The sequence below is a fragment of the Styela clava genome, chromosome 5, assembly GCF_964204865.1.
Source record: "Styela clava chromosome 5, kaStyClav1.hap1.2, whole genome shotgun sequence".
NCBI lineage: Eukaryota > Metazoa > Chordata > Ascidiacea > Stolidobranchia > Styelidae > Styela > Styela clava.
In genome coordinates, this window is record NC_135254.1 from 2,990,988 (window position 1) to 3,012,654 (window position 21,667).

Genomic DNA, 21,667 nt, shown 5'->3' on the forward strand with positions numbered 1-21,667 from the left:
GTATTACATTTTAACATAGATAAAATACTTCGATAAAGTACATGACTATGACCTGGTAGAGTATTTGATTTTTTTTATTACCAAAATAATGCAAGCCAGCCCCTCATGTCCAAATAAAAATTGTTTACATTGTTGCATATGCATGAACTAACATAGAAAACTGTTGCCGGCCAAACTTTGTTGCACAATATTAATTTGAAAAGAAGATAATGTTATTTTAAAGAACTTATAAACATATCAGAGAATTAGTGAACAACAGGATATTTAAAAAGTCCAAGATTGTGCTCAGTAAATCAATTTGTATGACAAATTTAACATCCATATTATTCTTCAGATTCAGTATATTGATATATTGGCAGCGCTACGGTGTGTCTCAGTTCTGATTACTCTGCGTGGTTTGCAGGTTTGAATCCCATGTAGAGATAGTTATGTGCAAGAGGATTGCTGGACTTCTCGCTGCTGTGGGAGGTTCGCCCTATGGTTAAGCCGTCCTATCGGCTTTCCTCTTCTCGGGATCAATATGTAAATCCTATCCTATAGCTTGGTATGAGCAAGCAAACTGAAGAAACGATGATAACAATTTGTGGGCAACTACAAAAAAAATGCCACTTCTGCAACACAGAATTTTCTAGGAAATATGAGCAACGGTCTAATTCCAGTTTTGTATTAGGTAACTGTTGTCGATAGATACCGTAAGTAGATAGATAGATAGATAGCTTCCATTGGTAGTAGGTATATCTTATTAATATCATATATTTTGTGGGCAGTTGAGCGGGATTTATATAACACCTGGGTTGTGTTATCATTCTCAAAGTGTTGACAATTTTCATTGAAATCTGCTATATTGTTGCTGCTGGAACACAGGTAAAAGTTCACACACTATCAAAATACAATTGACTGCATTTTGCTTCAGTTATATTGCAGTGTCAGTATAAGTCAGTGGTTCCCAATGGTCCCCTTCCGGAGGTTTTTAGCACTAAGGGCCCCTCTGTTCATCATTTCAGGGGTATTTATAGTGTTATTATTATTGGTAGATTTCAAATCCCATTATGCTTAAACAATTCATGCTCAACAATGTGAAACACCTTGTGAAATAACCATATAAGGCAATGAAACTAGTAAGAATGGGGAGTTTTCCTGTAAGGGCAAATGGGAAATCAATTATGCCCCCTCCTCCGACCGCTCTGTATCCCCCGGTTTGGAGTCGCTGCAGTAAATACTTTGGTGTGAGATAAATATTTTTTAATTCCAGGATACAATGAATGGCAAGGTTGGCATTAAAGAAAACCAATTATCCAAAATTAATATGAGTGACAGAACCTAGTTTGAATTGAACTTAGCGCTGTTGTCTGAACCTTTCAATTTGTAGACTAATAGCGTAAAATTGATTTGATATAAAATATTACCTGTAGCAGAACACGTAAACAGCTTTTAAAGAGTACCAATTTGTGCATGTAATTACAGCATCAGAGAATCAGATTATATTATGCTCTGAAGTCTCAGCAGAGTTATGGATGACTTATTGTGATTTTTGATTTGGTAAATGATTGAGTACTATATCGTCACATATAAGCCTAGTTTAAAACTAGAGAAAAGTTGCCAAAAGTGTGTGTCCGCTTATACGTGCATAACTCTGATCGGACTCAAACGAAAAGACATTATGCTAACTTAATTCAATTCTGCAACAATTTGCTGTGATAGTAGGTCCATACGGCGTGTTACAATTTGCAGCGTCGGCTCATATGAGTTTTTTTTTACAAATTCACTCTTTTATGGGCGTTTTTAGGGTATCGGCTTGTATGTGGGGATATATCATGTATATATTTGACTTAATATACCAGGGAAGAGACATCATTAGGGCTGTCCAAAATCAAATAATTTTTTGATTCGAATCGAATATTTTTGCCAAATCGAACCGAATAATCGAATATTATTGCGCAATCCTAAATCTGTCTCTATTATACAATAAACACCTGCCCATTGATGTTGTGGTAACGTATTTGCAGTCACATCTTACTTACTGCTGGTATTTTGTAATAAATTGTTTTCAGAGGTCACACGCTTGTATGAACTGGTCAAAAAAATTGAAGGACTCCAAAATTTGGGTCTCAAACTGTTGAGTGTTAAGAGTAAAAATTGCACAATTCAAAAATTGCAATCTGATGACAATATTTTTTGATGACTATAATATTGTTAGTGTACAACAGCCATCAAAATCCAAGAGTGCAATTATTGGTCTTGGTATATAGATGGATAATACAGTATTGCCATCATAAGAAATTACAAATTATATTGAAAGAAGGTATTGCCATCATAAGGATCCCAAAACAACTGTTTCAGCTTTGAGTTGCTTGCTCGTATCATGTTCTTATGAACTAATTCAACAGCTTCAAAACGATTCTATTTATAGAACTATTGTTTTCTAAATTGTCTTTTTTTCCTTGTTCTGTCTCAAAAACGTCATTACCGATTATACCTTTTAAGTTATGATGACCATGCATGAAATGGCTAATCACGTGCCATCGTGCGGGAATTAGGAATGACATGTGTTATCACAAAATAAAGGCGAGGGAAATACCGGGAAACCAGTTAAGCCGGGAGCGAGAGTGGTCTAAGCTCGAAACGCCGCTGCTTGTTCGATAAAAAACGTCCTGCAAAGGTGGTTTCCGCTTTCTGTACCTAATTTTAGCGATTCGAAAAACGATTCGAATAATTTGTGTTTCGATTTCGAATATTTGGTTCACTTGGACAGCCCTAGACATCAGCGATACGGAAAATTTGCATTGACAAATTCACATACTTTCATACCAAATCCCTTTCAATATAAACCAAGTTTATTAGCCTATTCAGAATTTAAATTTGTATGAATGCACAGTGAACTTTTTAGGGACTTGGAGAATATTATTAGTACTTGCTAAGTTTAGTCTGGTGTAGAACTTCTAAGTTTCAACTTTGTTAGAATTCTGTTCAAAAAATGGTCCGCACTTTGAGCCAAATTATATGCCAGAGTTTATTTTGTTAGATTATAATGAAATTAGTGATTGCTATATTTTTCCTGTTTGCCATAGCCTTTCCCATTTACACTTTCAAAGTTATAATAGTGGTTGCGCTCGAAGACTGCAACAACCAGCGAACTCAACATATTCTTCTTATTAAAAAAAAAATTACATATGACATTTAATGTGACACTGTCTTGTTGCTAATTCTAGTTCTCTACTTGTTCTTTGTAATATTCATTTTGGAAAATAATTGTTCACACATATATATACTTCCAAACCTTGAAGTGAATTTTTTCGGATGGTTTGTCAAATTTTGATGAAGATTTTCTTTATGAAGATACATTTTTATAAAAACTAAGCAGTGATGCATCTCTCGAATAGAATAGAAATTTTATTTCCTTATTGCATTGCATCTCAAGGGGCTCCATTTAAATATTTTCTACGCTATTGAAACCCTGCACTTAACATCAACTTTTCTGCGTGTTGCCATTTGTTTAATTATCTGGCCCGCGGGCCGTAGATTGCAGACCCATGGGCTTTGCAAACTACCTCACGGCGGGGAGGAGTCCAGCAACCCTCTCGCATGTGATTATCGCCCACAGGATTCAAACCTGGGAACACGAGCAGGGTACACCAATCAAATGTATGATGTGCCAGTCGTCGAACAAAAACAGGTTTTGCAAAATTGTCCCCCTATCGCCCCCTTCGACTTATTCTCATCCTTCTGTATCGTGTTTGCCAATCGGGCGCGATATCGCCTACTTTGGGAAAAACTGATCTAGACAAATACGTATTATTAACTTATCAACACAATGTTTAATGTCGTTTGTGAGCTGAACTGGTAAAGTTGAAGCTAATTTGTAATAGATAAACGTGTGTTTGTGCATTTTATCCTCGATAAAAAACGAAACTAATATTTTTAGATCTTAGTTTAAGGATTAAATTGTAAGTGTCTGTTAATGTATGAAGATGAATTCGAAAGTAATAGACCAGGCTAGAGCAAAACAGTCAGATCGTCTCATGACATCATATGACAGGTTTAAAGAGAAAGGGTTTCTTTGCGATTTCAACATCAACGTTGGTGAAAAATCATTCCGAGTGCATCGTACTGTCTTGGCAGCCTCTTCAGAATACTTTGAAGCCATGTTTTCAAGCAACTTGAAGGAAGTTCATGATGGTCACGTTAATATGAAGGATGTCAATCAGAATGGGATCGCACAATGTGTAGAGTTCATGTATAAAGGAAAGGCAGATTTGAAAATAGAAAACATTCAGCATATCCTGCATGCTTCCAATCTTTTACAAATGGAGGAATTAACGAATCTTTGTTTTCAATTCTTGGAAATTAACATTTCTCCAATAAATTGTCTCTCTGTAATCAACTTGGCCCAAATGTACGATCGTCTTGATATAAAACAACAAGCCGTACAGGTCGTGATTGATAATTTCGAATCTGTTATTTCTTCCGAGATGTTTCCATTCATCACCAAATCAGATCTCTTGCATTACATAAGTAACCAGACTTACCAAACATTATGGAAAGCTGTGGTAACATGGGCAAAAGGAAAAGATAATGTAGATGTTTCTGAACTCTTCAAGATCGAGCAATTTCCCTTCAAATTTCTTCTGGAAACTGTCCTCAAAGAACCCATTGTTAAGAACAATAAAACAGCTGAGAAATCCGTAATCACTGCATTGTTTTCTGATGTCAAAAAACTTGAGACAAACCTTGATATTGACAACTGCTTTATCTTGAAGAATCTCTCGGAAACCAATCAAACTCCTAAACAAACGACAGTAAAAGATTCCATTATTCTATTCTTGGAGACAAATTTTGAACAAATTAGCAAGAAAAAGGAATTTCTTGATATCAGCAAGGATGACATACTGAGACTTTTCAAATATTCAGAAACAAAGTATTCTTCTGAAGCTATCAAATATGAGGGGATGATGAAATGGGTGAAACATGATGTCAAAAACAGAAGAAAAATCTTCCAAGATCTATTTAGCTTGCTGAAACTTGGAGATTTATCTCTCGAATTCCTAAAAGAGACAGTTCGAATTGAACCCTTAGTGAAAAAATCAGATAAATGCAATGATTTGCTTATCGATGAAATATTTTCACGAGCATCTTTAAAAGCTGAAGAAAAGCCGAAGGCAGAGCAACCTTTGACTCTACCAGTTTCAAAGGATGATGGGGGAGGGTCTTCTGTCATTGGAGGGGCATCTGGTTATGGCACTGCCAGTTCCAGACCAGTTAATGGTAATAAAAATAAAGATTTATCATAAAGGTTCATTATACTTTAAATACTGGAAAACAAAGATGACGTACTTTCCCTGTCATTTTTTATGAAACAGCGGTCTTACAATGTGAATCTGGAATATCTTTCATAAAACTCTCATTTGGCTAACAATTGGCCCAGAGTATACGCAACAGTGGCTAATTAATCGAAAAATATGAAAATATTGAAAAACTTTTTGTATTGAAGTGCATTAGGAGGTGCAAACGAAACTAAATTTCAAGCCCTGGCTTTCCAATAGTCAGTCGCATGTATGAATGCATTATAATTTCTATAAAATAATTTGAAATAGTTGAATTCTATAATATTTTTAGTGACTGATGTTTCTGACCCAGGCCTCTGTTATTGGATAAACACATGACCTGGCACATTTGAAGTTACCCATGTCAGTAGTGTTTTTTTTACATCATAACTGCAGACATTTGACACATTAAATTAGGTACAAACAAGGCCATATACTGATATTTTTCGTTTTGTAAAACGGCACTTTCTTTTAAAGAAGCAGGGCAATTCCATGAAAATAGGGACAAACTAGAAAAAAATAAAACTGATCAATCCTGCATAAACAAATAAAAATGTGACAGTCATGGAAAGTTAGTGATGCATTGACCCCAATTTTCGGCATCATAATGCATTGAAACAATCTTGGGGTTTTAGCCTTAATGACTTATCATGAAAAACCATAAATTATTTGACATGTTGGAGTAGCATCACCATTTCCAATAAAATATTTCAATTTCGTATAATACTCATTCTTGGCATCATTAGCCGCAATATACTGGTAAAAATTTTAATGTAACGAAAGTAACGTTTTTTTGGCCTTTTTTTTATTTAGCTAAAAAATACTGTAAATCTTTTTTTAGCAATATACCATCTTCCTATAAATAGTACAAATACAATATGTGCACATTTTTATTTATCATGGTTGTATAAATTTTTCAGTATTCAATGTCAAATTGTGTAACGCAAGTAACAATGTAACGTAAGTAACGATAGTAACGCAAGTAACGAAACAAGAGAAATCAAAATTTATTACTTCAAAAAGGTCTTAACCATGAAATATAATGGTTTGGAAATATTTAGTTTTCATTTACCCCAGTTAATTCAAACATTGGCCGATCAATCCTACCTTTTGTCATAAGAATAGAACACTTTAAAGAGGTAATGAGTATCGGAATTGCCATAGTTGAAGATAATTTTGAGATTAATGGTATTTTTGGGAAGATGTTAGTCATTTACTTTGATGTAAAGCAACGGCCAATGGAAAATTAGCAAATCAAGTTGGCAAATTACATTTTTATGAACCTATCACTTGAACAATTTAACAGAAATAAGTTAATTCTAAAGTTATTCAATACCTCATCATATCTGGCAAGCCCAAATTTCAACTGTTGTGTGTGAGGTAGTGGTGTACAGCATTGCTCGAATCTTTCAGAGTTTAATAATGTTTCCATTCTTTTATTTTTTTAGCGAATATTATATAATTTAGCAATGTAAATTTAATGTGATTAAATGTTAACTTTTGACTAAATATAAGATGTTTGAAAAAAACATATAACAGACCCCGATTTTAACGTAACACAAGTAAGAAGTTACGGCCCATTTTAACCTCGGACTGAAAGGTTTAAGATTTAAATCAACAATATTCACCTAATTTTATAATATTTTACAACCTCTCCATATATTCTCCATTGACATGGGAAAAAGCAGTTGATTGGTGACAATATCTGGAGATATGGGCCACATCACATAAAATTTAGGAATATTACAATATATTTTGCCTTCAATTGTTCCAAATGTATGTAATCCCTAAATACTGATATGCTAAATTAAGACACGCTTTACTCACTTTAATTGTAAGCTGTTAAATACAAAAATAGATATGAACGACATTAAATCATTTTTAATATTATTAATGTTAGTCTGCCGAGCGTACTAGAACTGACCTGCTGAGAATTAATTTGATGCACGACCAGCGTGTGGCCACTGCAACCTATGCGGCCATTGTAAAATATTAAATTTAACCACTATCAATTGAAATCAATTTTTTATTCTGTGCGAGCAAGCCAATTAAAACCAAGTTCCCGTAAACTCGATTTCGTACTTAGGTATTAGGTAATAACATTTAAAAAAAAATTCATTTTCTATGATTATCGTTACATATCATTATCTACCCAGACTTGGCCCTACTCAAACTCAATACGTCACTATTTTCGCCAGATGTGGCAACTTTTTTTTAATTTGTCGGCGACTTAAATACTACAGACACTCAATCAAACGTGCGTCTATCTTGAACAATAAAAACGGACCGAAAAATATGTAATCTTTTGAGAGTGAAATTTAAATGTGCGTTTCGCGTTTTGCGATATAACTTTGTATTTCGGAAAATGGTATAATAAAATTATTCGTAAATAACATTTGATCTAAATTAATCGCAAGTAACATTTAACACCTTGCTTCTGGTTTACAAGCTTTACATGCATCACTTTTTGGGAAACTCGCAGGTCGCGAAAATCATTTAATGTAAATTGAAGCAAGGCACGTCTGTAAAGATCGTTGCAGTCAGTTTATCGGAATGTTACGAGTCGGCACAAATAATTATTAGTTTACGCTAACTAAATAGTAAAGCGGAAACGCAAAAATGGTGCAATAACGACTTTTCGCCGTGATGTGTACATCGCCGTCGTCTGGTTATGAATACGCCGGGTGAGACTACCGTTATTTGGTGTTTACCGATTTTGCGGGTTTTTTACGATACGCAAGTATAATTAAACGAGAGAGATTTCCACGCAAGAGAAAACGCTCCTCTTTGATTAATAAATTAGAAACAGGAAATACAAAATTGACGCATGGCGCATTGGCGCCGAAGAGACTGAAACCGAATCCTGTCATCGGATCCGCCGGATCCGGTATTCTATATTGCCCATCCCTACCCCCAAATCTTACAAACTTTGCGCTCCCCTTTTGCTTTGAAAAAAGTCAAATGCCTTTGTAATGGGCAGGTTACTTTGTTTAATGTTGGCGCTGTAAGCGAGTTGGTCTCATAACTTAATTGCTCAAATTTGTATAGGCATAAAAACGCATTGGAGTATAACCTCATCGTTCACTGTCGTATGAATAAAGCCATACTTGAGATAATCGTCATCATATATTCTTCTTTTCTGGTCATTTTGCGATACTCCGTAAATACAAGCTGAATTTTATTTAAAACTGAACGCAATAAATATATGTTTTATGCGCTTTAATGTGTTTCCTCAAACTGGCTCACATCAGCAAAACTATTATTTTTATTCAAAACATTTAACTGTGTGCCGCTTACAGGTGTTAAATAGTTAATTTTAGGCGAGTCTATCGCAGCGTTTGTTGTTGATTTTTTTATTATTGCATGTTATTTGATTTACTTACTTACAACTAATTTTTGGAACACGACTGAAAATGGCCAAATATCACGCTAAACCACAAAAACAAGGTATTGTTTGCAACCATGCACGAATGTCTTTCGAGTGACCACACTGATTGCATTGCGACCTATTGCTGATTTCAAATGGGCTTGTGACCTCTCGCGCTCCCCTGAGAGTTTCTTGCACCCTTCAGTTTAAGAACCACTGCACTAGACTATGGCATTGCTCAAAAATTAAATAACAAGACAATAGCCTAATTACATCTAGATATTGTAATTTTCATTCTTTTAATTTATAATTTTTTTTATATATCATGGTACCTTTAAATATCATTGAACCCTCAATCACAAGCATTTTTGCCTAAATAAGAACAAACTTTTTTTATGCTACAGGTTTTGGTTTTATTTATCCAGGTACAGATTCTTTCGTTTTTAATATTTAATATCGAAATATCAAATATTTCTTCAATCAAAAATTTGGATAATTGGTTGAACACTGTATATTCTCCATAGTAGCAAATTTTGAACTCAATCAAAAACAACAAAGTTTATTGCAAGAGTTCTATATAAAATTATTATTTAGTAAAGTCTAGATTTCATATTTTCCCCAAAGCCTAGCCTAAGTCATACCTGACATACTGTTGTAACACCCAAGATGTTTGCTTTATATGAATGATATTCGGGAACATTTTGGTTTGATTAATCAATTGATTTTGCTCTGTAGTTTTTATTAGCGCGGCGGTGTGGCTCATCGTGCTAAACGTTAGGAATACGCTCGCCACTGCAAATTCCAAGGTCACAAAAATTTGAATCCAATTTATTTATAATCCGGTCAATAGTTTATCGTGTATTTCATGTCCGTAGATTACCGTAGTATTTTAGAGTAGTAGTGCTTTTATTTTACCTTAGTCGACACATTGAACATAATCAAAATAATCTGGCAAGACATTTTAAATGCCCGTATCAGCCACAGATTAAATATTTTGCGCAACAGAAAAATCATAATCCACTGAAAAATTCTATTTTAAAGAGTGTCGCACTCACAGCACTTGTTTTAGAGTCGTTGAATGGGAATTTTTGATCCCGATTTTTTGGAACCCCACTTTTTAAAAGTTCTGGATAACCCACATAGAAAGCTTCTGTGCTGATTTGAAACACTTCTGCTGGCCGGATCCGGCCTACGGGCCGTAAGCCCACCCCTGCTCTAAATCAAGTGCATTTGCACTGTTTATTAATGCACTCCACAAAAAGGCTTTCAATATTATAGGTATATTAACCAGCCAAATACTCGTATTAATATATTTTGTCTGATTTTTTTGATACATGAGAAGATACTCTTGCATCCATTGATATGTAAAAAGGCACTTTATTTAAAAAAAAAATTATTCCCTGTAAGGCAATGCCGGCCCAATTTATAACACACTTTGACTTTGGGGGGGGGGGGGTGCGGGGGGGGCACAGGGTTTGAACTTGAGATGTGTAATCTGTAAAGCCTACAGTTAAGTCTAGGTCATTAACCACTAGACCAGGGGTTCCCAGGCTTTTTTCAGGACGACCCTAAAGACAACTTTCAAGTGTCCAGTGCAACCGCATTTCAATATATAACGTTAGAGCAATGGTCGGCCCCTCAAGGGGGCCACGAATCAGCCCAAGGTGGGCCACGACACAAGGCTAAAATTGACCACAAAACGACTTCGTTTGCATACTTTCCCTTTAAAATAAAATTCTCTGTTCATGCGGTATTTGCGATCGCAGGGTGTATTCACTTTCTTGTGAGTGAATTGTTTGATCATAATGGAACTTGGAATCTACCAATCAAAATAGTTTGCCGGTAGGCCGTCTAACCTGTAAACGGGCAGTTTCACTAGACTGCGAGATAACCGTCACTATCATATTATAGACGCAAAACTCATTTGTAAATTCCCAATGCCCAAAATACGTAAATGGCACGACAGTTACTGTGGATTTGGCTTGACTAAAGTAAATCGAGATGAGAGAAAATGTGCGCAATGCTTGCAATCTTCCATTGCTAGTGTGTAATTAGGGTGACAGCACATTTGAACCTATACATTTGCATCCGTATATCCGCAGGTTCAGTCTACATCCGGATGCTAAAATCCATAGGTTAGCGTTAGTATGGATTCAAATATCCATAGGTGCAATAATAGTATGCAGGTGGAAATGTTTACTGGTTCAAATGTAATGGAACCGTAATTAGCAATGAATCATTACGTCCATCTAAACTCCAAAACCACCGTGACAAAAATCAACCCCAGGTGAAAGGTTGATATTGGTTTCTTGGATGTCAAGCGAGTTAAATTGACAAGGCATTGTCCAAGTCCGGTTTTATCAGAGGAAAAGCCCGCTCTTAAAAGCAGCTATGAAGTCGCATATCAGATTCTTACCCACTAATTAGTAAGAAAGCTCATTCACTTCTAGTTCAATTTGCCGAGTTCAATGTTAACAGTGACATTTGTCTGGCTATATATATTTAAAAGACTTCCCATTGATTGTATACTAAAAAGCATTTACTTTCTTGTCTGTGGTTTGCTTTTGCATTCCATAAAAGACCGTAATATATAATACAATCCAACAGGTTTAGTTTTTCTGGAATGGCGAACAGGGGGGCCACGAGTGCAAAAAGGCCACGTCATGTGGTGATATTGAGTTGAATAAGCTAAAACCAAACAGTGATGTCACAATGAGCACCTACATTTTTTTATAGCGTATGCATAGAGCGATGCCTATGGGACTGTTTTACTGTAAGCCATGGTACAACTGCTAACTTTAACATGGTTTGTCAAATCTTAGATAATTTGAACATTCTCTACCATACCTCAGCGACCCTGCCTACTTATCACTCCGACCCAATTCGGGGTCGCGACCCCTGGTTTGGGAAACCCTGCACTAAACCATGGTATTGCCCAAAACTCAAATAACCACACAATAGCTTAAACACATCTAGGTACCATAATTTTCATTCTTCCCATTTACAATTTTCTCATATCGTGGTAACCTTTAAATATACTTAAACCCTTCAGTTACAAGCATTTTTGCTTAAATAAAAACAAACATTATTTTTGCTACAAGTTTTGGATTTATTTATCCAGGTGCAGAATCTCAGTCTTCAAGTCAAACTACATCTGGTCTAAGAATCTTCAACCAACAACCATCTGGTGGGAAGCTGTCATGGGATTACTTGGGAGAATCACTGCCAGGATATGAAGGAGAGTTGACTCATGTCATCACCTACTCATTTCCTGCTGGAAGTCTGAAGGTGAGTTATGAAACAAATTTATTTGTCGGTTGAGAAATAAATTATAGATTTATTGGAATCAAGATTCCCATTCAAGAAGGTTGTTGTTCTTAATATTAATCCCCATTGCACATTAGTAATTGTATTGTGAATTTCTTGAATTTCATTTCTTGATTCAGTAAGGGGTCACAAATATATATCGTATTGTCAATTAGAAAGCAAAATCATTATATTATATATGTCAAAATTTACTAAATACAAAGTGATGTGAACAAAAACGTGGATGGAAAATAGAAAATTTTCTGTCATACCCTTTGATTTCATTAATGCTCCAAATATGGTGATTTTGATATAATGGCAAAGACATCCCTTATGTTATAATAGTACTGCCATGTTACTTTTTTATGAGTTGCTTATTCATGCCTTTTGCTCGGAACAAGGCCCTATACAAGCAGTCAATGATATTTAGTAGGGTGGTTCACGTAACCACTGGTCTGTTACAGCCTCCTCCACCATCAAGTCCATGATTCCGAAAACGAATAACTGGCTAAACAATCTCTTGCGTGTTATAGACTGGTAACCGGATGAGAGGCTGTGGTTCGCCACTTGATTAAGTCGTCTTATCGGCTTTTCCCTCCCCAGGATAAATATGTTAATTCTGTCATATCTTATATTTAATGAAATTCAAGCTATCAGACACTGATATCTAATGATATTTAAGGAGATATTATTATTTCGAATTTTCTGGTTCTGCATTTCCTATTCAATTGATTTCATCCTGGGTGAGGTGGTTGTCATGGGGATTTGAACCGAGATGTTCAATATGTGATGTCAGCTTAGTTCAGTCAAACACTTCAACCATTAAAACGACTGTTCCAAAATGTTTTGTTTGTGCGGCGCTGAATTATTGGGGAAAAAACTGCTAACGGCGCACTAAGGGAAAAAATTTGAATAAAATTCAATATTGTGATCATTAATGTGTACTTTATGTTTGTAAACATATACGCCTAATGTCAACTTTTCTCTGCCTGATTTTATTTTGAAACTCTAAACAAACTCTGTTCAACAGATAAATAAACTGCAGCTTGGGAAATTGCAGCAAGCAGTGTCCATCTCTATTGTTACGTAACACTAGTGCACCGCGGTACACCCTTTTAACCACTGCGTTATTGCCTTTTGCCCTTCGGTAACCACTGCCGTATTGCTAAATGTTTGCATTCACTCACATGCGTTATTGCTTCTCATAGAAATATACAGAATCAGGCAGTATTTTGTATGATGCTTATATGCATTGACTCTGGTTCATGCTTTGTCCATCTATGATTAATTTAAACTGGTATGCTGATTGAATTCAGTTCTAATGGGAAGCAAAGCTTTGAAAGGTTTGTTAGTGAGAAAAAGTTCGAATATAGAAGCTATTTATGCAGTAAAATCATAACATAGCCATATATAGATCATGCTTGTTGAAACTTGAGTAATATTAAACTCGTGGTTTGTTTAAATTTAATTTGTTCATAGAATTTAGTTCTTCTATGTTTGATTTAGAATTTGATTCAATGGTGCAGTAAAATCATGATAAGCTAAATATTTAGCGGGCTTCCTTATAATTTCTGATTTCAGTGTTTAATTAAGGTGTTGGCTTGTCAAGTTGAATTAATCTATTAGAAACACCAAGTATTTTGTTCGAAAATTTTTAACTTCTGCTAAACCTTCATAGATATTGTGATATTTATATCAGTTTAACAAACCCCCAGGTATGAGAAATGATTAGTTTTGTTTGTTTTTTCAGGGGGTTTCATATGAAGCTCAAGAATTCACTGAATATTTGCCATGGAATAATGATGGAGGGAAATGTTACAACTTACTCTATCAAGCATTCAATGCAGGATTGATTTTCAAGATTCAGGAAGTTGGTGACATAAGAGGAAAAATTGTTTGGAACGATGAGTTTCCTCATAAGACTGATAAAACTGGAGGACCAGAAAAGTGAGTAATTTGTGTGTTTTATGTTTGGTGGTTACTTACTTCCTGAAATGTTAGGAAATAGGAAAGAATAAAACTAATTTAAAAATGTTGTTATCCATTCGTATTGCACTACAACACAAAGTTTCTTTGGGAGTCCCATTTTAACAGCTAAATAAAATTATAGGGAATAAATTTTACCAATAAGGATATTGGAATTTATTTTTTACGATTTGCAAAGCATAAAAGGCATATTGGATGAAATAGCTTTCTAAAAATTATTTTGTTTTATCCAGTCGTTTTTTTCTTGTCTTTGCTCAGAAGAAAACTGAACTCATCTATCTTTAAATGAAGATGATTTACTTCATTTAAAGGCACGTTAATGTTTCAAAACTACCAGGGTCTGATCCAAAGATCCCAAACAGCCACCCAACCATTAAGACTACGACTTGTATATATTAAATAAATTAGATATCTAAATTATGGTATTGGTACCAATGGTATTGTTATACTTCACCCTGAGCAAGGCCCCAGACAAGCAGTTTTGACAGCTTTGACCATTTATCAAATCAATGGTATTCTTATAATTCACTCTGACCAACTATGTTAATAAAACTGTCTGGTCATCGTGTACAGAAGATTATTTGCTATGACTTCATGAGTCAGCATGATTTTCATTTTATCTGAAATTGTAAGGAGAGAGAGAAGTTAATTTCGACATTTTTTTGGTATCGAGTTCAAAACTATGAGTCGTATTTTTTTAATTAATTTTTTCATTTTAGACTTTTTAATTTTGAAGCAAAAGTCGAAATTTCTGACATACATTAAGTTTTCTCAAATTTTTTAACAGAAACTAAAATGGCCACTTATGGTAAAGTTAAATGTTTGTCAACCCATAGTTTGTAGCCCCATCAGTAATTTTTTTTTAATTTCTCAGACGATATCTTAGTACTCCTAAAGTATGCGGACCAAGATGGCGGACACAGGAACATAGTATGTGTAACAGGTTGGGGTTAGGCTATAATTTCAGAGTCACTTGGCTAGTCCCCGAACTCGTAATAGAACTAAAATAAGGTAAATTGCAATAAAATTACGGTCTCACCCAAACCTGGTACGCATACCACGTTCCGGTGTCCACCATCTTGGTTCACATGCTTCAGGAGCGCCGAAATTTTTTTATTCCTAGAACCTAATTCTGTTTTTCAATACTCTCCGGGCAGGATCTGTTATTGTTAAACAGAAAACTTACCAAATTTCCATTATTTTTCTAGGAACAGGCTCAAACAGAGTTCATGAATTCTTTTTTATTTCAGCAATGGATATCCAGATCCAAACCATACAATGAAACTGAAAGAAGCATTGGAAGCAAAAGGATTCAAGTATGATGGACGGGTGAGATAGTTTTATTCATTTGACACTCTGGCAAAATATTGCTTTGCCCACTTTCCCCAACATGCATCCATATGAATCGACACCTCAAAACCAATCAGTGCTAAGTCCACTTTTCCAAAAAATGACATTTTTCAATTGCTGATTTTCCTGGACTTAGCTCTACATTTTGGTCTATTTGCCTTATCTCTAGGTGCTCTAGATCTCAAGTCAGCTATGGACATAACCCTGCTTTTTTTAGGGCATTTGAGAACTAAACAGAGCTGTGTCTAATATAGTGGACTTAGCTCTGGATAACTGCATTGTAAGTTGAGCTAAGTCCGTTTTTTTGGACATAGCTCCTCTCAAAAAATATAATACAAAGCGCTAAGTCCATACCAGCCTCTATAATAACATAATAAAGGGGCCCTAAGTCCAATAAAATTGTTTCTGGTTCAGAAAATTGAGAGCCAAAAAGGGTTGAGTCCAGAAAAACCCCTCCCCCAAAAAAATTGGGGCGGAGCACAAATTTTTTTATACCATCTAAATATGGCCTTCATTGTAACTTTGGTGGACTATAAAAACTAGACATCCTCGATGTAAGGTATTAGAGAAATAAAAAAAAGAAACAAAAAAAAAACGTTTTTTGCGTTTTTCTCAAAACTAGAAAAATGGACTTAGCCCAATTTGGATTTCATGCGTCGGAATAGTCTCAAATTCTTGAAATAACAAGTTAGATAATCATCACTTGAAACTGAATTGAGTAATGAACTTGCATTGGTATCGAAGGTAGATAAGGGTTGCTTGTTCACATGAAATTTTCTCAGATTCTAATAATTCGATTTGAAATGCCCAGCCCTAAATACATCATAGAGTGCTCTACTGTCACATATGATGTCACAATAACATGATTTGAAGCTTTTAAAATGCAAATTCAAAAGCGCAATCTTCAATGAAACACTCTATCTGCTGGGCAGTTTTCATTGACAATATAGGTTCAAGGTCCCACGTTTACATCCACCCAGTTCTTTTGAATTCATGTAGGTTCTTTGACAATTCACTATTAAAGTGATGACAAAACAGTGTGTAGGATATGGTGATATTAATAATATAGGAATAAATGGTTTTTTATTCCACGTTTTCATGTTTTTACCTCCAGACAAGGCCTTGTGCAAGCATCCAATGATATGTAAATGACTAACATTTTTCATAGATACTGTAATTTTACCAGTGAAAAAAATTAGCTCTGCAGCTTGTAGGAAATATCAAGCTTGGATAAATAAATATAACAAAAACATGACTTCAACAGATTATGTCTGAATAAGCTGCCGTATTATAGTCAGTGTATAGATTAATAAATTCTAGTTTTATCTTATTGCCTCTTATCAAAATTATATTTTCATTTCGACATATTTTTCCTCCAGTAAAAATTTCCTTCAACTTCTTAGATTCCTCTCCTGTGGTTTTCACGTTGACGAGATCCAGAAAGATTTCCTACAACACTGATTGTACTGTTCCCTGCATAGGATACTGAACTTGCTTCATTGAATCTACATCAAATGCCAAAACAATATTACCATTGCAGCCATTGTGCAAATTATGTTCTTGATCAAATATTACAAATAACAAAGTTTCATATTAAGAATTGTATTTGTGTAGGCAAATTGACGAATAAGTAAAATGCCCTAGGCGGCTGGAGCTTAAGACTTAACTGCGCTGGCATCGTTGATTACACATTGCAGGTTTAAATTCCACCCCCTCACCTCTCACATGGTCTATTAGATTGAGTAGGCAAAAAGAAAAAAAATTGAACCTTTCAAATAAATAGTTGCTCCTCACATATTGTTAGATATCAGTGACTGCTATCATATAGTTTAATATTTTTGAGGCATTTTTTTTATAATTCTCTAAATATTCCTGTTTTTTCCACAGTCTACAACACTCTGGGTGAGGTAGCGGGCATATGATTGAACTTGGGTTATTTAATCAGACATCCCAACATAGTCGAGTCCAAACACAACGCTAATAGGATGATTGTATTGCCAATATATTTAATTTGGTGGAATCAATCAGCAAAACGCTATGTATTCGCATTAATTCTTTATTAATTATAATATGTTAAATAAACTGGCATTTTTAAGTTAGTCAAGATATCTGAAAAGTGTTTCGACAATTTGTGACAGGTTATACCCGAATGCCCATTGGTTCGTACTTTAACAAAAATTAATTAATCAAGTATGATTTGATTTAAAAAATGTCCAACCCAAACCTGTGTTATTGAGCTCATGAATTAGGCTGTATAGATTATCTGTATAAATATTATCGGTGCTCATTGCTATCCACAACTAAATATATTATTAATCTAAGTTTTAATGTCGTTCTTATGCATTTCTTTTTATGGCATATTGTATACTTTTTCCGTATGTTCCCCACTGCTGCATGTATCTATAAATATCCTAGAGTATTTCATGTATTATTTTTATAGTTGAGCAACCAAGCCCAGTTCTGTAGAATATAAGGTACTACCGAAGTATGCGAACCAGGTTAGGGTTAGGCCATAATTTTAGGTACAAATACTACGGGAGTCACTCGGCTAGTCCCCGAACTCGTAATACAACTGAAATAAGAAAAATCGGAGTAAAATTATGGCCTAACCCTTCCTGGTACACATACTACGTTCCGGTGTCCGCCATCTTGGTTCACATGCTTCGGGAATCGGGAGTACCTAATATATATAAAGCATCTGACAATATACAAATCAAGAGTTCCAGCGAAATTATTTTATGGAAATACGTGACTTTGTATATTCTTGCACATCAAAATTTATTTGTCTTTGTGCTTAAGTGTATTCTATGTGTTCTCGAACCAATTTAATATAAACAAATGTGTTAATATTTTTATTACAATTTATGCGACCAAGCCAATACTATATTTACAAACTATTAAGAGTTCTGAAGCAAAAATACCACTGAGTTATTATTCCAGCAAAATTTTTTTTTATATGATTCAACTTTATAAATAATTTGATATGCATTAAAGTGTTTTTCGAACCAATTCGATATAAAGAATGTGTGATCTTGCAAAATTGATTATCATGCTGAAATTGTTTCAATATGGGGGACGGCAAACTTTTTCACTCCAAATGTATAAAACCAGTCTTAGTAACCAAGTTATTACACTATGAGTGGTATGGGGTCCAATTGTGAGTACTCCCGTAGTGTGTGCACCAGGTTAGGGTCAGGCCATAATTTTATTCCAATTTTCCTTACTTTAGTTCTATTACGAGTTCGGGGACTGTCTGTGTTAGCCAAGTGAATATCCACTGCCCATAGGTTTCAGTCCATTTGCACAACTTGATGTAAAGTAAGCGAATAAAATTAGTTACCTCCATATTGGTACACATACTTCTGGAGCGCTCAGTTGTGTATAAAATAACAAAGTCCTTGGTATAGAGATTTCTGTCTTCAAACCATTAATATTTCAGCAAATGTGCTTTCAGTTGACTTTTTAATAATATAGTTGAATGAATGAATCTGATTTTATGACAAATTTAAACCTTTTTAATACTGGATAAAGCCAACATGAGTATCGGGAATGTCCAATCTGATTCAAATAAATATCCAGGAAACATGTCCTTCACTAAACATTAGGAATATGTTCAAAAATACCATCTCAGTATGTATTTAAATTACCGGTACTAGATTGTTTATTCGCCCATTCCCTCAGGGGTGCGCAACCTTTAGGGCCAGATAGAAATAACTGGGTAAAACTGCGGCTACCAAAGCTTTATTTAACATACGATAGTCTTCCTTGCAGTTGCGGCTGCATCTTTATATACATACAGATTTATATACATACATGCTTTCCTGTAGTCGCAGGCACAAAAATTTTGGTTATTGATCTTATGACTCGAGTAGTTCGCTTTGCACAAGCTAGCTGTTGGACTCAGGTATAGGCTTCGCAACGTAAAGGGACTGAAATTACAACGAGAACATCGGTTGGAAACCGAAGACTTATCGATCGATAGTTAGGGGATCCCCCAAAACAGAAACTGCAGTTTCGATTCATCCGCTCTTGTAACTTGCGCACTGCGCATCGCACACACACACTCGGCGGGTTTCAAAATTCTCTCGCTTTACAAAAATCTAGATCACTATATCAATAATTGATTGATAACTCGCTAATTATACGACATAATTCGCCCAAAATCAATAGGCTTCTGGTCCGAGATAAGATGAATGCACATGCAAAATCTGGAGCAGATTCAATCTCGCTTTCGTGAGATATCGCGTGCATCTAACAGACACACACACAGACAGACATACATAAAAATACCTATCAATATACTTACCGATCTTAAGATCGATAAGTAAAAATGAAAACTCGTTTCATGGGCCACATGTCATTCAAATATGGCACCACAATCTATTCTTCAGGGCTGCATTTGGCACTTGTGCTGCAGGTTGCACACCCCTAACATACACAAAGAACTTGTATTTACTATATCTAATGCGTATGGACTAGGACAAGACAACTTGACCATATCGCTTGTGGTTGAACTACCATTTACCATAATTAATTCTGAAGGTATCTGAATAGCGATGAAATTACCAAAAATAAAAATTTCATTCCACAGTATGATAATAACTATAAAATAAAAAACAATTCACTTCTTTTGTCCAGAAGTAAGACTAGCTGTAGAATTCCACCTACAGGTACAAGGGCAATTTTATCCGTTTTCCTTTAACCCCAATTGGTATAAAACTCTAAAATGCTAAGTCTGTCACAGATGTGCAAAAATTCCAACTTTGCATTTCTTTTTTTTTTTCATGAATGTTCTATTCAGTTCGATATTTATTTTGAAAACTACACCAGTGCGAATTTGTACTGAACCATTGCCTCAAGTACAGGAAGACAACCATGACCTGTGGTCTTTCCAATCTCATGTATCATCAAATGCCCAGGTTGTGGAATTTGGAAACATCAAAATTGACATTGGAAATAATGTATTGTGTTCATTTGAGTGCCAACCAGAACCTCTTTCGAGTTCTTCCGAGTGTTTCTTGTCTAGAGCAAAGATTTTTCAACCTTTATGGAGGAGAGGAACCCCAATAAACATTTCCAAGGCTTCAGAACCCCTGTGTAACTGAATATACATTATAATATGCCAATCAAAAAATGTGAAACGGAAATTTGATGTAGAGTAGAGCTAAGATCTGAAGCCCGAACCTAATATTCGAGCAGAAGTTGCCTCATCAACCTGACACTCTTGCAATGACAATTCAGAGATCTCCTGATTAAAATATGAAATTTCGGGCCTGCAAATCCAATTAATTTAGTCAGGCTCGGGTCGGGTTTCATACCCACGGGCCTGGGTCGGGCAGGAATTGATCTTACCTCTAATGTAGAGAAAATGTAAGTCTCTCGTGAAACACACTTATTATATTCGTGTATTTAATTATATTTAAACAAGATAAATGTAATAATATAGACCAGGGCTACTCAACTATTTTTACCGGAGGTCCGCATACAAAACTTCAAAAATATTTGGGTACGGATATTCCAGACATTAAATTTCGGCTTCCTCAAGCACAGATTCCTCTGTCGACTAATGATTATTTAGCTAATCAAGATTGTTTGTTATGGCGTAATAGTTCTTTTCATATATATTTTTAAATCTATATAAGTGATTGTATAAAAGGAAACTTCAAAAGTGGGGCTAATGATCCAAAATGAAGAATTATGCTCGGTTCGGATCAAATACCCAAAAGGTCCGCTTTCGAACCACGGTCTGCCAGTTGAGTGGCCCTGATATAGACTACAGGATTTCAATGCAAACCTGCAGAATCCCTAGACAGCCTACAGCCTTGTGCAGAGTACTTTGTACGAACCATGTATATTTTCTCAATACTGAGTTTCGATAGAAACACCAAGAGTAAGGGACAGGGATGGCCAAAACCGAATAGTTCACTATTTCGAATACATTCGAAATTATTTTTTTCGAATATGAAATTTCGAATACTTCGAAAATAAAATCCACTAATTGAAGCTTATCTAAATGTATGTAGGAATTTCCATACAATAAGCAATGGAATACTTGCTATCTACAAGTTACAACCTAGTTATATTACCAGGCATTTCATATTTGCAGATTATTGCAGTATATATTTTATATACCATGAGTCATGTTAACAGAATTAAATTAATACGGCAATAGTGGTATCGATGATGGATTTGAATATTTGCGCAACACAAAATCATCCTAGTAAAACGCCCATATTTTTAAATACCAACCATTATCCAAATTATTTTCCAAAAAGCGGGATAAAGTATGAGTTATTTTTCCGACTTGTGACAATTTTTTCGTGAGTACAAAAATACG

General features: G+C 35.1%; 2 protein-coding genes across 5 annotated transcripts in view; one reads left to right on the top strand and one right to left on the bottom strand.

Annotated features, from left to right (window-relative positions):
* Nucleotides 1-21,667, bottom strand: part of LOC144422706 (FGFR1 oncogene partner 2 homolog) — an 80,933-nt gene that overhangs the window by 10,939 nt on the left and 48,327 nt on the right. The gene's annotated exons all lie outside the window — the stretch shown is intronic.
* On the top strand, nucleotides 3,927-20,508 carry LOC144422786 (uncharacterized). The gene is made up of 5 exons (XM_078112609.1): nucleotides 3,927-5,262; nucleotides 11,810-11,976; nucleotides 13,745-13,941; nucleotides 15,231-15,309; nucleotides 16,734-20,508. The coding sequence occupies exons 1-5, from the start codon at nucleotides 3,963-3,965 to the stop codon at nucleotides 16,758-16,760; spliced, it is 1,770 nt and encodes a 589-aa protein (XP_077968735.1). The 5' UTR covers nucleotides 3,927-3,962; the 3' UTR covers nucleotides 16,761-20,508.

Coding starts and splice junctions, on each gene's coding strand:
- LOC144422786 (XM_078112609.1), top strand. CDS start 3,963: ATGAAGATGAATTCGAAAGTAATAGACCAGGCTAGAGCAAAACAGTCA. Junction 5,263..11,809: donor CAGTTCCAGACCAGTTAATG/GTAATAAAAATA, acceptor TTATTTATCCAG/GTGCAGAATCTCAGTCTTCA. Junction 11,977..13,744: donor TTCCTGCTGGAAGTCTGAAG/GTGAGTTATGAA, acceptor TTGTTTTTTCAG/GGGGTTTCATATGAAGCTCA.